This window comes from Hemitrygon akajei, chromosome 12 (assembly GCF_048418815.1).
Source record: "Hemitrygon akajei chromosome 12, sHemAka1.3, whole genome shotgun sequence".
Classification (NCBI taxonomy): domain Eukaryota; kingdom Metazoa; phylum Chordata; class Chondrichthyes; order Myliobatiformes; family Dasyatidae; genus Hemitrygon; species Hemitrygon akajei.
The window spans coordinates 83,085,771-83,105,772 of record NC_133135.1 but is presented as its reverse complement, the minus strand read 5'-3'; the positions used below and the strand labels follow the sequence as shown (position 1 = coordinate 83,105,772).

General features: G+C 43.3%; 1 protein-coding gene across 1 annotated transcript in view; it reads left to right on the top strand.

Annotated features, from left to right (window-relative positions):
- The window catches only part of qsox1 (quiescin Q6 sulfhydryl oxidase 1), a 146,328-nt gene that overhangs the window by 76,503 nt on the left and 49,823 nt on the right, over positions 1-20,002 (top strand). Inside the window, exon 6 of the mRNA XM_073063617.1 lies at positions 8,932-9,077. Coding sequence (XP_072919718.1) covers positions 8,932-9,077 — 146 coding nt within the window. The remainder of the gene's footprint in view (positions 1-8,931; positions 9,078-20,002) is intronic.

Below are 20,002 nucleotides of genomic sequence, written 5' to 3'. Positions count from 1 at the left end.
ATTCCAAATCCTTTTATGAATATATTGGAAGTAAGGGGGTAGGTGAGGAAAGAGTAGGTCTCCTTGGGAGCTAAAAAAGAAATCCTTGTGTGGAGCCTGACGATATGTGTCTTGTCACATCAATATGGAACAGGGCAGAAGGATGTGGAGGATGGAGCATTAGGAAGAGAATATTAGAGAAATCCCCAGGGCCTGATGAACTCTATCCCAGGTGTTACGGGAATCAAGGGAGGAGATTTTTGGGGCTGCTAGAAATATTTTTGTATCAACTTTAGTCAAGAGTTAAGTACTACAGGAATGGAGCTGACTTCTGTTGTTCCTATATTCAAGAAAGATTGTAAGGATAAGGCAAGAAACTACATGTTGATGAGTCCTACATCAATAACAGGGAAACTATCGTGATGGGATTTACGATCATTTGGAAAGTAAGGGATTAAGTAGGGGGAGGCAGCATGGTTTTGTACATCAGAACTCCTGCCTCACAAATCTGAGGATTTTCTTTTGAGGAGGTTCCTCAGAAAACTGATGAAGGCAATGTGGTAGTTGTGGTTTACATAAACTTCAGCAAGTCTTTTGATGAGGATCCACATAGTAGGCTGATCCCGAAAGTTTAGCCTGTTGGATCTAAGGTGTTTTGGCAAGGCAGATCCAAAATTGGCTTGGTGATAGGAGGCAGAGGGGAGTGGTGAGAGTTGTTTTTCTGACTGGAAGTCTATAACCATCATGTATCATGGGAACTGGTGCTGGGAACATCGCTGCTTTTCATACTAGTTAGTAATACATCTGACAATTAAGTAAGCTTTCAGATTATGTGAAGATCGGTGAAGTTGAAAATAGTGAAAACTGTTGCTTAAGGATACAAGGGAAAATAGATTGGCTAAAAAGTTGGACTAAATGGTGGTACTCATTCAAAATAGCACTGGCAATATACGGTAATGTTTTGAGGGCAGCTCACAAAACTACTAGATATACACTTTCAGAACCAATATCATGCAAATTCCAGCCTGTAATTTCTCTTTAAAAACTCACTTTTGAACAGTCCAAACACATTGGTAATTTTACTATAGTCTGAAGGACTTGGTAAACTTGACTCTCAGGCATGCAGGTATAACATTTGGAAGTATAGAAATCAAGGCTAGCAGGGCGGATTTCAAGCCAGACTGAAGTGATGAGGAACACAACCATCCTACTAGCCAATATACAGTCACGACAGAGCAAGATAGAGGACTTAAGTGTAAGATTGCTGTATTGGAGGGAAATGAAGGATTGCCACGTCTTTTGTTTAATTGAGACATGGCTCGACTCCCACCATCCAGATTTGGCGCTGCAGCCCTAGAGGTCCTCAGTCCACCAGATGAACTGGGCAATAGCATCAGGAAAGGGTAGTGGTCGCGGCATCTACCCATAAACCCATCATGGTGCTCGGATGTAGCAATCTTGTCTCACCCTTGTTCTCCCAATCTGGAACATCTAATGATTAAATGCTGACCATTCTAATTACTGGGAGAGTTCTCCACCATGATCATGACTGCGGTTTTCATACCACCAATGGCAGGTGTCAAGCAAACACACATTGTACAGTATTGTGTGCCATGGTTAACAAGCAACAAATGACCTACCCTGATGCCTTCCAAACCCTTGCCAGGGACCTCAATCAGACTAGCTTGAAAAAATCTCTGCCCAACTACATCAGCAAATCACATGCAGCACCAGAGAACCCAACACGCTCGACCACTACTACACTTGCAGCAACAACACCTACCATTCCACTCCTTGGCCACGTGTCAGGAAATTTCATTATCAGGCTATCCTCCTTGCTGCATATAGGCACAGAGTAAAGAAGAAGGTGCCAGAGGTAAAGACAACAAGTGGGTGGTCATGGGGAAGAGGAATGGCTACAGGATTCAAATGGGTGGGCTGGGCCACGTTCAATGACTCATCAGAGGACCTGACTGATTACGACATGGTTGTCATGGAATTTATAAAGATATATGTCCAGAGTGAATCCCCACAAAATTATTCAGAGTCTTCCCCAATCAGAAACTGTGGATGATCCAAGAGATTGACAGTCTGCTGAGGGCTAGAACAATGATGTTCAGGACTGATGACTCAGGAAAACACGAGGTCTAGGTATGACCTCCAGAAGGACTTCTTACATGCAAAGTGGCAATTCCCGATTAAACTTTAATCACAGAAAGACGCTTTCAGCTGTAGAAGGATTTGTATGTCATCACCTCTTACAAAGCAAAACCAAGCAACATAAATTCAAGTCATGTCATTTAACTACATATGTGTACATAATGTACATAGAAATGTTTCTTCAAACCGAGATATGAAGCACATAACACAGAAAACACTCGATAACTTTTGAAGGTAAGGATAAAAATTACAGATGAATCACACATAAATAACAAGCTAAAGTACATTAATATTAAATACTGTAAGGTATGGAACAGATTAAACAGTGACACTTCAACAGCGATGCAGCAGGGAGCTCAGAAGCCTAATATCCTGGGGGAAGACATTATTTTTCTTGTTTTTATGTATCGTAGTGCCCTGCCTGATGGTAAAAAGTCAAAAAGGGTGTTGGATGGGTGGGATCCTTAATAATACTAGGGGCCCTGTGTACACAATGTTCCTGAAAAATGTCCCCGATGGATGGCAGGGAGACCCCTATGATCCTCCCCGCTGTTGTCACAGTCCTCTATAGGGACTTCGGATCCGACGCTCGACTGCTCCCATACCAGATGGAAAAGGAACTCGTCAGGATGCTCTCAATGGTGCTCCTATAAAACAGTTAAGATGGGTGGTGGGAGCCTTGCTTGCCTCAATCTTCTTTTGAAGTGTAGAAGCTGCTGTGCCTTCTTGTTCAGGGAGGTGATATTAAGGGACCACGTGAGGTCATCGATGATGTGAACTCCCAGGAATGGTGCAATTAACTCTACAGAGGAGCCGTGTATTCGCAGAGGGGGATGATTTTTCTGCACCTTCCTAAAGTCCCCAGTGATTTCATTTGTCTTCTCTACATTCGGGCTTAGGCTGTTCTTCTCACATCAATCCACCAGCAGCCCCTCTTCCTCTCTATACTCTGTCTCCTCATCGTTCTTGATAAGGCCAGCTACTGTTTTGTCATCTGCAAATGTGATGACACAGTTTGTGCCGGATCCTGCGACTGTCATGTGTCAACGGTGTGAACAGCAGCGAGCAGAGAACACAGGCTTGGGGAGCGCCTGTGCTCAGTGCAATGGGACCAAAGGCGTTGTTGCCCACATGGGCTGACTGTCGCATTACTATTAAGAAGTCGAGTATCCAACTACAGGAGAGGTGTTGAGATCCAGCGAGAGCAGTTACCTCACCCATTCCTGGGGTATGATGGTGTTGAACGCCGAACTGAAGCCTATAAACAGCAGGCTGGCACACGAGACCCCATCTTCCGAGTGGGACAGGACAGCGTGGATGGCAGAGGCTATTGTATCATCAGTGGATCAATTTGAGCGATAAGCGAACTGGAAAATGTCCAGTGTAACCAGGAGAAAGGCTTTACTGTGCTCCGTGAACAACCGCTCAAAGCATTTCATAATGGTTGATGTTAAATATGTCCGTCAGATCTCCGAAAACCCAACCTGTTATACTATCAGGCCCCGCAGTTTTGCATGGATTGACTCTGGCCAGGGTCTTCCTCACCTCAGTTTCAGCCAGACGTCGTGTTTGCTCCCCGGGGGGTGGAGAGTTGCCTTCTTTGCCATCACTGTGTTCTGCGCATCAAAAAGCCTGCAAGAAAGTGAACCTTAAGTTCCTGTATGGTGATGTATATGCAGTTGATAATAAATTTACTCTGACTGTTATTTTGGATTCATACAAAATCAGATTTAATCCAGACAAGTGGAAGATAATGCATTTCCGGCAATTCAATGCTGATAGGACATATACGGTAGATAGCAGAGACTTTACTTGCACTGATCTTATCCCCAGGGACCTAGGGGCACATTCATATCTCCCTGCAAATAGTGACACAGCTGGATACGCTCATGAAGAATGTATTGACTTTGCTTCCCTTCTTAGACAGAGATGTTGAGTGTAAAAGTTGGGACATCACGTTGCACCAGTACTGGTTAGACCCCACTGGAATACTCCATGCAGTTCTAGTTGTCACACCATGGGAAGGATGTGGCAGCTCTACAAAGTGTGCCGAAGACATTCACGAGGAATGTTGCCCCAAAAGGAGGGACATCACGTTGTACCAGTACTGGTTAGACCCCACTGGAATACTCCATGCGGTTCTAGTTGTCACACCATGGGAAGGATGTGGCAGCTCTACAAAGTGTGCCGAAGACATTCACGAGGAATGTTGCCCAAAAAGGAGGGCTTTACTTGCAAGTAGAGTTTGGATAGCTGGGGTTTCTCTCATTGGACCAGGAGACTGAAAGGTTGTTACCTCATTTTTAAAGAGGACAGAACTTCAAGTTCAAGTTTACTTGTCATTCAATCATTCATATGAATACAGCCAAATAAACAGTGTTCCTTCATGGCCAAGGTGCAAAACACAGTACCAACAGTCACGCATAGCACACAGTACGTATGATTCCAATAGAAGAAAAACATAGTCACAACAAAATATCATAGCCCAAGTACCTGAGTGTCAAGGCCTGAAGATTGACGGTGCAAGGGATGTTGTCCTAGAGCCATGTTTCTGCAAGAACAAGAGCGCAGCAATTTCTCATCATGCACTAGTGCAGCTGCAGATGAACCCAATCCATCTTGTCTTCCTCCGAGCAGCACTGACGAGAGGGTCTCGCTCCCAACCCGGCACGGACTGCAGCAGCACATTTGCTCTCTCCCACACCGTCTCCGGCCTCTCCTTCCCTGGACTGTTGCAGTGTGAGGACCTGCACGGACATTACACAGCTCCCCCCTACCGTCGATCTGGCCAATGACAGAATGAACCCGACTTGCAGTACTTTACATTACCAGTATCCACCAGAGTCTTGCGTTAACAAGAAAAGTGTCCAGGACAATCATTTACGCCATTTGTTGGACCATGTACCACCTCTGAGGCATTGTAATAGACTGCAACAGGGTACACAACAAGTCCAACTCCATCACTCTTCAGCAACTCGCTAGTGAGTAGACCTGCAGTACTTGATGTACTTAATATCCATCACAACCTTGCAATCAGAAAAAAAGCATAAAGGATGAACAACTACACCTTTTGTTTGGACCCAAATAGGCCGCTGCAACTGAGCAATGGGGGGGGGGGGCAGATTTAAAGGAGATTGGAAGGGCAATCTTTTTCCACAAAGATTGTGGTAGATTTATGGAACAAGCTGCCATAGGAGTTGGTAGAGGCACGTACAATTTAAACAAGCATTTGGACAGGTAATGGAATAAAAAAGGAATAGAGAAATATGGGCCAAATGCAGGAAAACGGAATAACCAAGACAGGTATCTCAGTCAGCATTGGGCGTTTGGCTGAAGGGCCGGTTTCTCTGCTCTACAGCTCCAAAGCAGGCACGCAGAGACCTCAACCGCCATCATTTAACGATTCAGAATAGAGAGGTGGTGTTTCTGCCTTCTTACTGAGATGTGGGGCATTTTAGGCAAGGCAGTCTTGGCAAGTCTTCTCGCAGCAGCAGGAGTGGAAAATTCATTCATAAATTAGCATGATTTCCTTGATAAATTCAGGACCTGCTGGCACTGTCAAGAGTGAAAGATGGAGGAAGACAGCTTGGGAGCAGTGATCCAAATGTCTATTGTCATTCATTAAGTTCTAAATTCCGATTTATAATCAGCTACTCGAAATACAGTCTTGGGTAGTAATCTGTTAATCGTCAACTTACTCCGCAGGCTCTGAACTCTGACAGCAGTTATTAAGCCAGTCACTGGGTTCTCTCCTGCGTCAGTAATCTGTAATTATCCTTGGTGATGTTCAATGGGTTAAGAGCTCTAATGATGACAAGAATACTGATTTCTTATGAAGGGTGAAATTGTACTGTTTGTGCTAAAGCAGGACACTTTTCCCTAGTTCTGTGGCTCACACTCAGTCAACCATTGTCAGAAGATGCTGCTGTTGAATCGTTGATCAGTACCTAGGGTGTATTATTTAACAGCCATTTCCAATGCAGGTTTGCATGGATTATTTTAAACTTCATGGCACTAAAGCAACACTCGGGGTGAATGAGACCACCAAGTCATGCTTAGCAAGACGTTGGCAACCAACTTTGCTGGAATATTTTAACTGAGATCCATCTCATACTCTTCCAGAGGCCTCTAGTATTATTGAACCCATTTCTGATATCAAGAAGCAGCTGAATACACTCAATATGGTAAGTGGATCTGCCCAACCAGGTGAAAAATTGGCTTGATATTCTTGTCCTCACAAAACATGGCAAATGAAGTCTGGCCAAATATTGATACAAGTCTACTTTCAATCAAGAATGTGGAAGGTAATTGATAATGCTCGTCCTGACTCTCTGCTCTTGATGCTCAGTTTGGGTTTTACCAGAACCTAGAGCTTCAGACCTCTTCATCGTCTTCGTCCAAACAGACTAAACAGTTAAGTTCCAGAGATGAGGTGACACTGATTGGCCACAATGTTGAAGCTGCATTTGACTGACTGACATTAATGAAACCTAGAGAAGTTCATTGAAGTCTGACGGAAATTTTTCCATTGATTGAAGTCAAGCTTAGCATAAAAGAAGATGATTGTCCTTTTCTGATGGCCTTTTCAGTGTCAGGACATTAATATCGGGGTTTCATGGTGCTGATTATCTTTCACTGCTTCGGCAATGATCTTCCTGCAATTATGACACCGGACATTGACAATTTTGTTAAAGGTGACACAATGCTCATGTACACAATGGCAATATCTGCTTTAGATCGGTAAGCAGCAAAAAATAGAGGCAGGCAAAGATCAGCTCAAATAACTGAGCATTTAACTTCCTTCTGCATGTCATCTGAGGACACCAGTTGAAACTGAACCAGACCAACTACATTTTCTATCTTGGCAGGTAGATGTTGTATATCTTGTGGTAAATGATTCATCACTGGTCTTGTCAGAGCCTTTCCAACCTCCACTAGTTCCAGAAGTGTGATGGAGTCCTGCCACCTGGATGAGTACAGTTCTAATGGCACTGGAGCAGCAGAATCCTTTCCGATTCTGTGTTGGTTTCATTGCAGAAAGAATTCAGACAGCCCAGCGTCACAGATAGTGAACGACCCAGCTTCAATCCCGGCATCTGCTGCTATCTATGTGGAGTCTCCACGCTCTCCATGTGACCCCATGGGATTCCTTAGATGGGCTTCGGTTTCCTCTCACACCCCAAAAATGCACGGGTTAGCAAGCTAGTTGACTATGGCAAATTGCCACCGATGTGTAGATGACTGATAGAATCTGCGGCTGAGTTGATGGGAATGCAGAGAAAAGAAAATCGATTGGCGTATGATTAGTGTGAAAAATAGGAGCTTGATATTTGGCACAGAATTGGTTGGCCAAAGGGTCTGTTTCCTTGCTGAATCTCTATGATTCTGACAAAGCAGTCTTACCTAACTTGGCTTCTAATGCTGCACTGTGTATTACCTGCAAGCAGGACTGTATTTAAGCCATGAAGAATGGCCAAACTAATTGACACATATGAGGCATGTCAATGTTCATGATATGACTGAACTATTAAGAAACTAAGTGACTTTCACCTCCTTGTAAGATGCATTACTGCATCCTACCATTGTTTCTATCACAGCACATCCATAATAAGAATACCACTGTACATACTGTTGAGGGAGACAACCTACCGAGGGGAGGGGAGGGGAGGGAGTACACCACTACAATAATTGAAGGGCTTTCTCCCCCAGCCTGGCCATTCCCTCTCTAGTAGGAGAACCCTACACTGTGATCCTTTCCCACAGAGCCCATGCAGAGTCAGCTTCAGTGCGTTACTCATTGCAGTCTGTACCAGTTGGCAGCATTCCTCCAGGGGCATCTCAAGGTGCTGGCAGACCAATAGTTTTTAGGCTGACCAAGGGGCGTCTTTCACCAAACTGATGATCTACCAGCAGCACTTACTGTTCGTCTCCATTTGTGTCCCCGGGAACAGCCCGTAGATCAGAGAGTCTTCTGTCACACAACTGCTCGGGATGAAGTGCAACACAGGGCCTTGCACCCTTCTAAACACCCTCTTCACAAACCCACAGTTCACAAAGAGGTGAACAACTGTCTATTGCCCACTACAGTCATCCCTTGGGCAGTGCACTATGGGAGTGATCTGACTGGGAGGGTCCATCACTCCACCAGCCTGGTCAGGTCTTGTTGTCTGGTGGTGAGGCATTCGGCCAGATGGTCTGGACAGTCTGCTCAGGAAACCACCCCACTGTGTCCGTTGAGTCCTTCCCCTGCCGTGTCTGCAGGATCTTCCATGCTGACCACTGCCTGATGGCCTTGTGGTGAAAGGTGTTGGTCTGCATGGACTTCTCGATGAAGATAGGCAGTGCCACAGTGGGATGTTGCACAGCAATGGGGCTAGACCCATCCTTCCAAACCCCAGAGACAGGTAGAACTTTGGCAATAGTGGTACTTGGTGCCACATTCAGCCTCATAAAAAGGTGGTCATCAGTGGGAGGCCGAGATTGTATATGCTTCCTCCCCCATTGTCAGGGTTGGAGCATCAAAATGTGGGAATCCCAAGCTGAAACTCAAAGGGTTCTATTCTATTCCCTTAAAGACATCGGAGTTTGGTTCCCAACTCCCTTTTAACTCATGTAAAAAAATAATTAAGCATGTATGGGTGTTAATTAAAGTAAAATCCAGTAGTCCAGAAAACATGTTAGTTCACCGCCACCAGAGTCCCATGGGTGCTATGATATCTGTCGTTTGATTTTCCTAGTCCTCATTGGTGGATTTGCAGGAAAGTTCTGATTGGTGCCCCTTGCCCCCACCAGGTGACCTTGGACATGCTACAGTTCGAGAACATCGCGGTGCGCAGAGTGCTGAAAAGTGAAGAGAGCCTCGTGAAGTTGTTTGGTGTCCAAAGGTTCCCATCCTGCTACCTGTACTTCAATGATACCAGCCGGAGAGCGGTTTCAGTGTACGTATGTCTCTCCTTTCGGCCAGTGTGGAACAGGCTCCGTGTGTCATTGCAACAACTGAGATGCTGGAGCAACTCTGTGGGTCAGGCAGCATGTATAGAGAGAAATGGACAGCTGGCATTCACTCCCCTTCATTTGGATTAAAAGGTAGAGGGGACAAAGTTTCAGTCTCGACCAAAAGCACCCATTTCCCTCCACAGTTACTGCCTGACCCACTAAGTTCCTCTTGATTGTTGCTCGAATTCCCACCATTTGCAATTTGTTTTTGTATCTGTATGTCATTATACATTCAAGCTTGATACCATTGCATTTGTTACCCTATGCTGTGGGATAGACAGAAACGAATATTAATTACTCTACGTTATTATGCCCTTCTACATCAATCATGCCCAACCAGGCCATCCTTTTGTACCGCCAGCTAGCCTGTTTGGGAGACCACAGCATTCATACATGGAGTTACAGAGAGATTTGGCATGGAAACAGCTTTGAGGCCTGTGAAGTGTGCACTGACCAACAGGCATCAATACTCTTGTTGTATTATTTCCATTATCCCCACCTTCTCCCTGATTTTACACTCAGCAACTCACTCGGGGCTATTTACAGTGACCAATTAACCAATCAACCCACAGGACTTCGGGATGGGGGAAGAAATTGGAGCACTTGGAGGAAATCCATGCAAGCACAGGGAGAATGTACAAACTTCACACAAACAGTACCCGTGCCAGCATTAAACCCGGGACACTGGCACTGGCACTGTTAGGCTGCACTCAGTCTGCTGGAGTTGTATTAAGATGACGTTGGCCCTATGGATCACGTTGGAAAGACAAGGCATGGGGTTCTCCAACATTTTTGGGTTGGCCTGGCATCTCTGAAAGATACACCAGAGCAGGAGATTGAACTGCATGCCTTTGGACGTTAAGCAAGCTGCTCAATATTGATTCATCTGACAAAATTAGGCAAAAATAGCTAACTCTTATCTGGGACTTTTTGAAGAGACTGTAGCCTTTGATTTAAAACTTTGCTGAAGACACTTAAAGACACCATTGGAAGAGGTTAATTGCTTAATTATAAAACACATTCATTTTAAATTGTTGAATGCCAAAATTCATAATTTCAGTTTGAACATGGCAGTTGTAATTACTGAGAAGCAAATGTCAATGAAATATTTTATCAGTAAGTTCTTGTTCAGCCTGCAGAATAGCAGGTGGGCTAATTCTCAATATCGTGCACCAACAGCGCAGCACTACCAACACTGAAAGTACCCAGATATTGTACTTCTTTTAATAATGCCTTCTTAATGAACCCCAGATATATTAATTATACCAATTGCAAATCTCTCTTGAGTTGTAGGAAAAGCAAAGAGGATACCAAATATTTTCCAAGGGAGAGAGCGCTTCACAGATATTCTTTTCCTTGTGCAGTAGAACATTTCACTTCCATCCTAGTAAGTAGAAGGATCCCCAGTTTGACTGCAGTTGGGCACTCCTCGGGTACTGTACCTGCAGTCAAGTTGAGCTTGTGTGCATCTCTAGAGTGGGGTTTCAAGCCAAATCTTCCTGACTCAAACACGACAGATATGGATTTGTCTGGGTATCCTGGCTGACTTGGCTGATGTTCTCCTGTACCACTCCCTCACAAAAATGAAAACTGAAGGGAGCTACTTCTGGGCCAGTTTCTTTGCCGTTGTATTATCGGCATATTATATGAATCCCCTTTGAAACTGCAATGTCTCTCATTGAATCCCCCTTAACAAAATACCTCCTTAGGGTTTATTTCTGACTTTTACATAATGTTTAAAGTGTTGTCAGAAAGCACAATGGATGTGAGACTAATGTCCCTGGTATTTGGAAGAAGAGAATGTTTATGTTATAGGCTCTCGAGAGCACAGAATATTCCAGATTTTGAGCTCAAAGGTTTAGTTCAATTGTAGGGGACCTGAGGTTCACCACCCACCCTGCATAGTGGTGCTGAAATTGAAAAAGTAGCAAATGGTCTGAAATAGATAAACATAAATGTTAATAAGCTAGAAAATGAAATCACCAGCTTTTCATTGGTGAGGTGTGTATTCCCTAGCTTTTGAGTGTGAGATGTTTTCATCCCTTGACCATCATGGACAGGTGTTAATGTTCTAGTGTTATAAAATGTCTTTTTCTCATGTTGCTCTTCAGGGCAGCTGTATCATTTGAGAGAAACATAGAGGTAGAAATGAATAGAAGTTTTCAACAACTGTAAGACCACTTGTTCCTGCTTACTATTCAGGAAAATAATTCACATTCCCTTTCCATAAGATGTAGGAGGAGAACTAGGCCATTTGGCCCATCGAGTCTGCTCCGCCATTTTGTCAAGACAGATCCAATTTTCCTCTCAGCCCCAATCTCCTGCCATCTCCCCATATCCATTCATGCCCTGACCAATCAAGAATCTATCAACCTGTGCCTTAAATATACAAAAAAACTTAACCTTCAAAGCTGCCTGTGGCAGAGAATTCCACAGATTCACCACTCTCTGGCTAAAGAAATTCCTCCTCATCTCAGTTCTAACAGGATGCTCCTCTATTCTAAGGCTGTGTCCTTTGTTCTAGACTCTCCCACTATAGGAAACATTCTTTCCATATCCACTCTATCAAGGCCTTTCACCATTTGATAGATTTCAATGAGATCATCCCACATTCTTCAGAATTCCAGCGAACACAGGCCTAGAGCCATCAAACACTCATTTGACAAGCCATTCAATCAATTTCTTGAACCTCCTTTGAACCCTCTCCTGTTTCAGCACATCGTTTCTCAGATAAGGGGCCCAAAACTGCTCACAATATCCAAGTGAGGCCTCACCAGTGCTTTATAAAGTCTCAACATTACATGCCTGTTTTTATGCTTTAGTCCTCTTGAAATGAATGCTAAGATTGCATTTGCCTTCCTCATCACAGACTCAACCTGCAAATTAACCTTTAGGAAATCCTGTACAAGGACTCCCAAGTCCCTTTGCACCTCAGTTTTTATGTATTTTCACTTCATTTAGAAAATAGACAACCCTTTCATTTCTTGTGCCAAAGTGCATGACCATACACTTTCCAACAATGTATTCCATCTACCATTTCTTTACCCATTCTCCTAATCTGTCTAATCCTCAAAACTACTTGCCCCTTCACCTATCTTCATAACATCTCCAAGCTAAAGCCATCAATTCCAACATCCAAATGATTGATATATATTGTAAAAAGAAAAGTCACCAGCAGCCAGCCTTTATTCCCATTCTTTGCCTCCTGCCAGTCAACCAAGCTAGAATCTTTCCTTTGCCTTACTCCTAGAATGCCATGGGCTCATAGCTTGTTAACCAGCCTCATGTGTGGCACCTTGTCAGAGGCCTTTTGAAAATACAAATACATAGCATCAACCAATTTTTCTTTGTCTATCCTGCTTACTATTTCTTCGAAGAATTTCAACAGATTTGTCAGGCAAGATTTTCTCTTGAGGAAATAATGCTGACTGTGGCCTATTTTATCATGTACCTCCAAGTACCCTGAGATCTCATCCTTAATAATCGACTCCAACATCTTACCAAACACTGAGGTCAGACTAACTGGCCTATAGTTTCCTTTCTTCTGCCTCTCTCCCTTCTTGAAGAATGGCGTGACATTTGCAATTTTACAGTCTTCTGGAACCATTCCAGAATCTAGTGATTCTTGAAAGATCATTAATAATGCATCCACGATCTCTTCAGCCATGTATTTCAGAACTGTGGGGTGTACACCATCTGGTCCAGGTGAGTTATCTACCTTCAGACCTTTCAGTTTCCCAAGAACCTTCTCTCTAGTTATGGTAACTTCATACACTTCATGCCCCCTGACACCTGGAACTTCCACCATACTGCTAGTGCCTTCCACCATGAAGACTGATGCAAAATACTTATTCAGTACATCCCCCATTCCTATCTCCCTAGCATTGTTTTCCAGTGGTCCAACATCCACTCTGCAGCTGCCCTCTGTTTCCCATTCCCAATCTGATGAGCTTTGAATATTGCTTAACCTCATTTCTCTCTCAGGCCATAATGGTATGCTGGCCTTTATAAATCAGAGCATTGAGTATAGGAGTTGGGATGTAATGTTAATATTGTACAATACTCCAAATTTAGAGTATTGTGTACAGTTCTGGTCACCGAATTATAGGAAAGAGAGTACAGAGAAGATTTACTAGAATGTTACCTGGGTTTCAGCACCTAAGTTACAGGGAAAGGTTGAGCAAGTTAGGTCTTTATTCTTTGGAGTGTAGAAGGTTGAGGGGGGACTTGATAGAGGTATTAAAAATTATGAGGGGGATAGATAGAGTTGGTGTGAATAGGCTTTTTCCATTGAGAGTAGGGGTGATTCAAACAAGAGGACATGAGTTGAGAGTTAAGGGGCAAAAGTTTAGGGGTAACTCGAGGGGGAACTTCTTTACTCAGAGAGTGGTAGCTGTGTGGAACGAGCTTCCAGTAGAAGTGGTAGAGGCACATTCGATATTGTCATTTAAAGTAAAATTGGATAGGTATATGGAGAGGAAAGGAATGGAGGGTTATGGGCTGAGTGCGGGTCAGTGGGACTAGGTGAGAGTGAGCGTTCAGCACGGACTAGAAGGGCCGAGATGGCCTGTTTCCATGCTGTAATTGTTATATGGTTATATGTTATATGGTAGCAACATAAAATAGCTATTTAAAGACAGCAGTGGAAAATAAGTATTTGCATTCTCAGCTGGCTCACTATTCCTACACCCCTCCAAAGGGACGCTGGTTTCTGAAACATTTCTTCTCTCAATTAACTTTACTTAGTGCTGTTCCATTCGTTCTCATCCCTTTAACAGTCGGATCTCAGTGCTCAGCGGTGCTGTAAAGCCTTTGCTGTGATGAGCAGCTTTTAACTCAGAAGACAGCACGACACTGTGTGCCTGGGGTTTCTGAATGTTTACTTCAGTATCAGTGTTTTTATATGAGCAATTATGTCTCTTACTTGTGCATGTAGACCTTTTATGCATGTTTTATGTGGATTTTTCTGTATGACAGAGTGCATGTTCATGGTCTTCTGCTCCTGTAGCCCATCCACTTCAAGGTTCGATGTGTTGTGCATTCATAGATGCTCTTCTGCACACCACTGTTGTTTGTTTGAGTTACTGTCACCTTACCATCGGCTTGAACCAGTCTAGCCATTCTCCTCTGACTTCTCTCATTAACGCAATGCTTTCATCCACAAAACTACTGCTCACTGAATTTTTTTTTGTTTCTCACACCATTCTCTGTAGTCTTTAGAGATTGCTTTGTATGAAACTCCCAGATCAGCCGTTTCTGAGATTCTCAAACCACCAACAAATTACTCCATGGTCAAATTACTCATGGTCTTCAATCACATTTCTTCCCTATTCTGGTATTTGGTGGGAACAACAACTGAACCTCTTGACCATGTCTGCATGCTTTTATGCATTGATTTGTTGCCACATGATTGGCTGATTAGATAATTGTATTGATGAGCAGGTATACAGATATACCTAATAAAATGGCCACTGAGTGTATGTATGCGTGTGATTTATAGATGCATTACTGTGTGTGTGTGTGTGTACCCGCACACATACCTGTGCTTTATGTATTCATGTCATTTTAGATGCACATTTAAGTGTATGCATGCTTGTGCATCAGTGTTTTGTTGTGCCAGTGGGTTTTGTTTTCCCCAGTTGTCCTCACAGTGCTTCATCAGAAGGCACAGACTACTACAGAGCCTGTTCTTGATCTCTTGCCAAAGGTGCCAAGGAGCCGGATGCCAGGAAGCATTTGACAGTAGACTGCTTTTCAGATCCTGCTGTATGCACAGAACAATTGCCCTCAGCTCAGTGCCAGCTCTGGGGGGATTCAGGAGCTGTTTGTGCAAAAGGTTGGAGGCTGTATTCCATGCCTCATTCACTGTGTAACAAGTTGCCAGTGCATAGCTGGCACCTATACCACTGCAAAATCGACAGCAGCCTTTCAACTCTCTTGAATTAATGGCTGTGGAAAGGAAGGTCCTGGCTTGTTGCCACCACCAGTGCTAGCAGTGCCACCTGCTGACCAGAGCGAGTAAAGCAGGCAGAAAGTAACACTGAAGAGTCTGAGAATGAGCCTCATTGGTATTGCTCATAGTCACCATGTGGGGGAGTCAGAGACAACATTATACTTGTCTGTTCGCCACTGACCGCCACATGGCATCACAATCAGATCTGGGTTTTATGTCATGAAATGTTTTATTTTGTGGCAGCAGTACATAATAGAAAGCTATAAATTATAATAAGAAATTATATAAAACTTAAATAAGCCCTGCAAAAAGAGAGCAAAAACATACAAAAATGACATGGTGTATATGGTTTCAGTGCCTGAAGGCGGAGTTGGGGGGAAGAAGCTGTTCCTAAAACATTGGGTGTGTGTCTTCAGGTTCCTGAATCTCCTTCTTAATGGTAGCAATGAGAAGGGGGCGTGCCCTGGGTGATGGGGGTCCTTAATCATAGTTGCCACCTTTTTGAGGCATCCCCTTTTGAAGGAGTCCTCGATGCTGGAGAGGCTAGTGCTCATGATGTAGCAGGCAAGGTGGACTTTCCAACTCTGCAGCTTTTTCCAATCCAGTGCCGAAGCCCCTCCCTACCAGATGCTGGTGCAACCAATTAGAATGCTCTCCATGTTACTTACATTTGTAAAACTTTGCACGAGTCTTTGGTGGCATACCAAATCTCTTCAAACTCTTAATGAAATATAGCTGCTACCATGCCTTCTTTGCAATTGTATCAATATGTTGGGCCCAGGATAGACCTTCAGAGATTTTGACACCCAGGAACTTGAAACTGTTCACTCTTTCCACTGCTGATCCCTCGATGAGGACTGGTGTGTGTTCCCTCGACTTCCCCCTTCCTGAAATCCATAATTATAATATTCTTGACGGTTGTTTGAACATGGATGTCAACCGTGGATCATTTGACAATACACTCACCTCCAGGTGCAAAGCCGGGTGCGGAGCTGGGCTCAAGATCTAGGCAGCTGGTGATTTTGCTCCTTTTGCTTTTAAGAGTTCTGTGCTCTTGTCTAGATAGGAAAGGTCCAGTTATTGTTCAAAATCAGAATCAGATTTATTGTCAATGGCATATGTCATAAAATGCATTAACTTTACAACAGCAGTACTATGACATGCATTATAAATAAATAAGTTTAAAAAACTAACTCAATTTAAGTATATATGTCTATTAAATAGTTAAGTTAAAATAGGTAGTGCAAAAAGAACAGAAATTTAAAAGAAGTAGTGAGGTGATGTTCATGAGTTCAAAGTCCATTTAGAAATTAGAGGGGAGAAAGCTGTTCCTGAATCACTGAGTGTGTACCTTCAGACTTCTGTACCTCCTTCCTGACGGTAACAGTGTGAAGAGGCCACGTCCTGTTTGTGGGGGTCCTTAATGATGGATTCCGCATTCCTAAGGCACCGCTCCTTCAAGATGTCTTGAATACTATGGTCAGTGCACATGATGGAGCTGACTAATTTTACAAGCTTCTGCAACTTATTTTGATCTTGTGCAATAGCTACCACGCAGACCCCCCCCCCACTCCAGACGATGATACAGCCACTCAGAATGCTCTCCACAGTACATTTGTAGAAGTTTTCAAATGTTTTAGTCAAAAAATAGATATCTTTCAATCAATAATATTGAAATTGATCATGGTAGAAATTCAATTGCATAAAGCATTATGCAGTGACAATCAAGTATTTCTCTGGAATAAAATTCATTGTAAGCCACTTCCAGGCTTCTTTGCACCATAACTGAAATTCATCCAGTCATTTCCAGCCCCAAGTTTCCCCATCAGCACCATTGTACATGAAATGATGTTATTCCCTGTGGAGCGTTTTGGAGAATTTGCCACAAGTTGTTCTGGGAGTGATTGCCATGAGACATTCTTGAAATAGTTGGGTCTTCCCAGTACAAGGTTTGATTGGGAAGCATGGTCCTTGTTTGCTTTGCATTCTTCTGACTACTTGCTTGACTCCACTCCTTCGATGATCATCAGCTTCACTGCTAATCCTCTGAAGCCTAGGGGCTAAAATTGGGGACCGGAAAGAGATGAGAAGGGACGTTAGTCACTGCAGGTTTAGTCTTGTAGTATACAGGCGAGCAGAGTAGTGAAGCTGGCAGAGCTACTGCCCTACAGTTCCACAGACCTGAGTTTAAGCCTGACCTTCGTAAGAGCATAAGATATAGGAGCAGGAGTGGGCTATCTGGCTAATTGAGCCTGCTTCACCATTCAATAAGATCTGACCATTGACTCATCTCCACCTTCCTGCCTTTACCCCATAATCCTTAATTCCCAACCTATGCAAAAATCTAAATATGTTTTAAATATATTTACTGAGGTAGCCTCCACTGCTTCATAGGGCGGAGAGTTCCACAGTTTCATCATTCTTTGGGAAAAGCAGTTCCTCCTCATCTCCATCTTAAATTTACTCCCCAAATTTTGAGGGTATGTTCTCTAGTTCTAGTCTCACCTACCAATGGAAACAACTTTCCTGCCTCTATCTTATCTGTCCTTTTCAGTGATATCTGTGGGGAGTTTGCATGTTCTCGTGACCATGGGAGTTTCCTCCGAATGTTCCAGTTTCTTCCCACATCCCTAAAATGTGCAGGTTGTTAGGTGACTTGGTCACGACAAAGTAACTCCAATGTGTAGGTGACTGGTAGAAGGGTGCTGATGAGAATTTGGGTGGAGTAAAATACTTTTGGGTAGGATTAGCTTCTGTAATAAAACGTGGAAATGGGATACAAAGGCTTGCATTTATATATCACCACTCATAAACTCAGGATAATGAACTGTTTCTGAAGTTTGTACAAGAGGATTGGACAAAGAGCTGAGAAATGGAGTATAAAATAGGAAACTCCTAACTGGTCCATTTCACAATAAAATGCAGAAGCTTTTATCTAAATATGAAGAGATTGCAGAGCCGTCTAAGTGTCCTAGCACAGGAAACTTAAAAGGATAGTCTGCAGCTATGGCAAGTAATTTGGGAAGTGGGAAAATTTGTTTATCGCAAAGGAAATTGAATACAAAATAACAAGGTTATATTTAAGTTAAAAGGGGAACTAGTGAGACCTACCTGGAGAATTCTGTGCAATATTGGACTTTTATCTTAAGGCATTGGAAGATGTTCGAGGTAGGTTTACTGGACTAACTCTCAGAAAGGTTGGACAGGCCAGGATTGTGGCTCAGAGAGTTTAGAATAGTAGGAAGTGACTTGATTGAAACATGTATGATCCTGAAGGATTCTAAGGTGGATATCAAAAGGATATTTCTTTGTGTGAAAGAAACAAAAACTAGAGATCACTGTTCAAAACTGCGAGATTTCCCATTTAAGGCTAAGGCGAGCTGAGTGGTGAGGGGTTTCTCGAGGTATAGCATAATATTGCATGGATGCAGGCCCTCTGGTCCAACCAGTCAATGCCAATCATGTTTGCCCACCCAGCTAGTCTCAATTTCCTGTGTTTGGCCAATATCCCTCCAAGCTTCATGCTTCTATGTACCTAGCCAAGTGCTCTTCGGATGATCCTATTGCACCTCTGACAGCTCACTCCATATATATTCACCGCCCTCTACTTGATGAAGTTGCCCCTCAGGTCCCCATTAAATCTTCCCCCTCTCACCCTAAACCTGTGCCTACTAGATTAGGATTCCCCCATCATCCTACCATCCACCTTATAATGCCTCTCATAATTTTAAACAATTTTACCCTTCATTCTGCTACACTTCAAGGAATGGAGACCTGCCTTTCCCTGTAACTTCAGCAGTGTTACCTTGGCAACACCCTTGTAAATCTTCTCTGCACTCTTTCCTGTTTAAGCACATCTTTCTTATAACAGGGTGATCAAAATTGTGCACAGTACTCCAAAAGCAGCTTCACTAGCAACATATACAATTGCAATATAATGTGTTCAGTGCTCTGACTGATGAAAGCCAGCATCCTGACCACTAATGATACTGCTTCCAATGGTCTATGCACCTGTATTCCTAAGTCTCTCTGTTCCATTACACCCCCTGCTGTTCTACCATTCATGATACACACTTGATTAACTTCTCAAAATTTTAAAAATCATGTATTAGTAAGGCAGAGAAAGCATTGATGTTGAATATTTTTAAGGCAAAGGTAGGTAGATTCTGGAAAAGCAAAGGTGGCAATTGGTAGGAAGGAATTCAGGGTTGAGGTTACAACCAGATTAACTATAATCTTACCAAAGACTCAAAGGTTGGAGTGGCCTACTCCTGCTGCTAATTGACTCGCCCATTAACAATAAGTGATGAAATCCCGGTAGTTCATTTCATTGATGATGTTTGAGGAAAAGCTGACAGAGAGAGCGCTGCCCTCCTCTCGTAGTTCCATACAGCTGAGAGATCAGTTCACTGTCTCATCAGAATGACGGTGCAGCACCTCCTCAGTGTTGGGGTGGTGTGATGGCCTTTGTGCTCATATTTACGACTGGAAACCATAATCTTCTGATGTACAGACCAGAGGTCTACCACTGCACTGCAGCGGGGGAAAATGGTTTGGTGAAGTTTGAGGAGTATGGAAGAGATGAGTATTAGAGCTTTGAAACTGTGACTCTTTGTTGGAGAGGTCGGGATAGGCAATGGAAATTTTACAAAGAGAATTATACAGTGAGAATTTGATTTTCTAGAAGGGAAGCAGTCAGTGACCAGCATCCTTTCTATGGTAAGCTCTCCTGCATTTCCTGCAACTGAACCCGAAGTGGTTAATGTTTCACTGCGTAGAAAATGCACAGTGAGATTGTGTGATTCTCCTGCACAATAGGAAGATGTTCCAAACTGTTGCATGAAAACAATAGCATTTTTCTGGGTGACTGAAGTGAGGCAACTGGTGCGATCGGTGAGTTGAGTGACGAGCAGA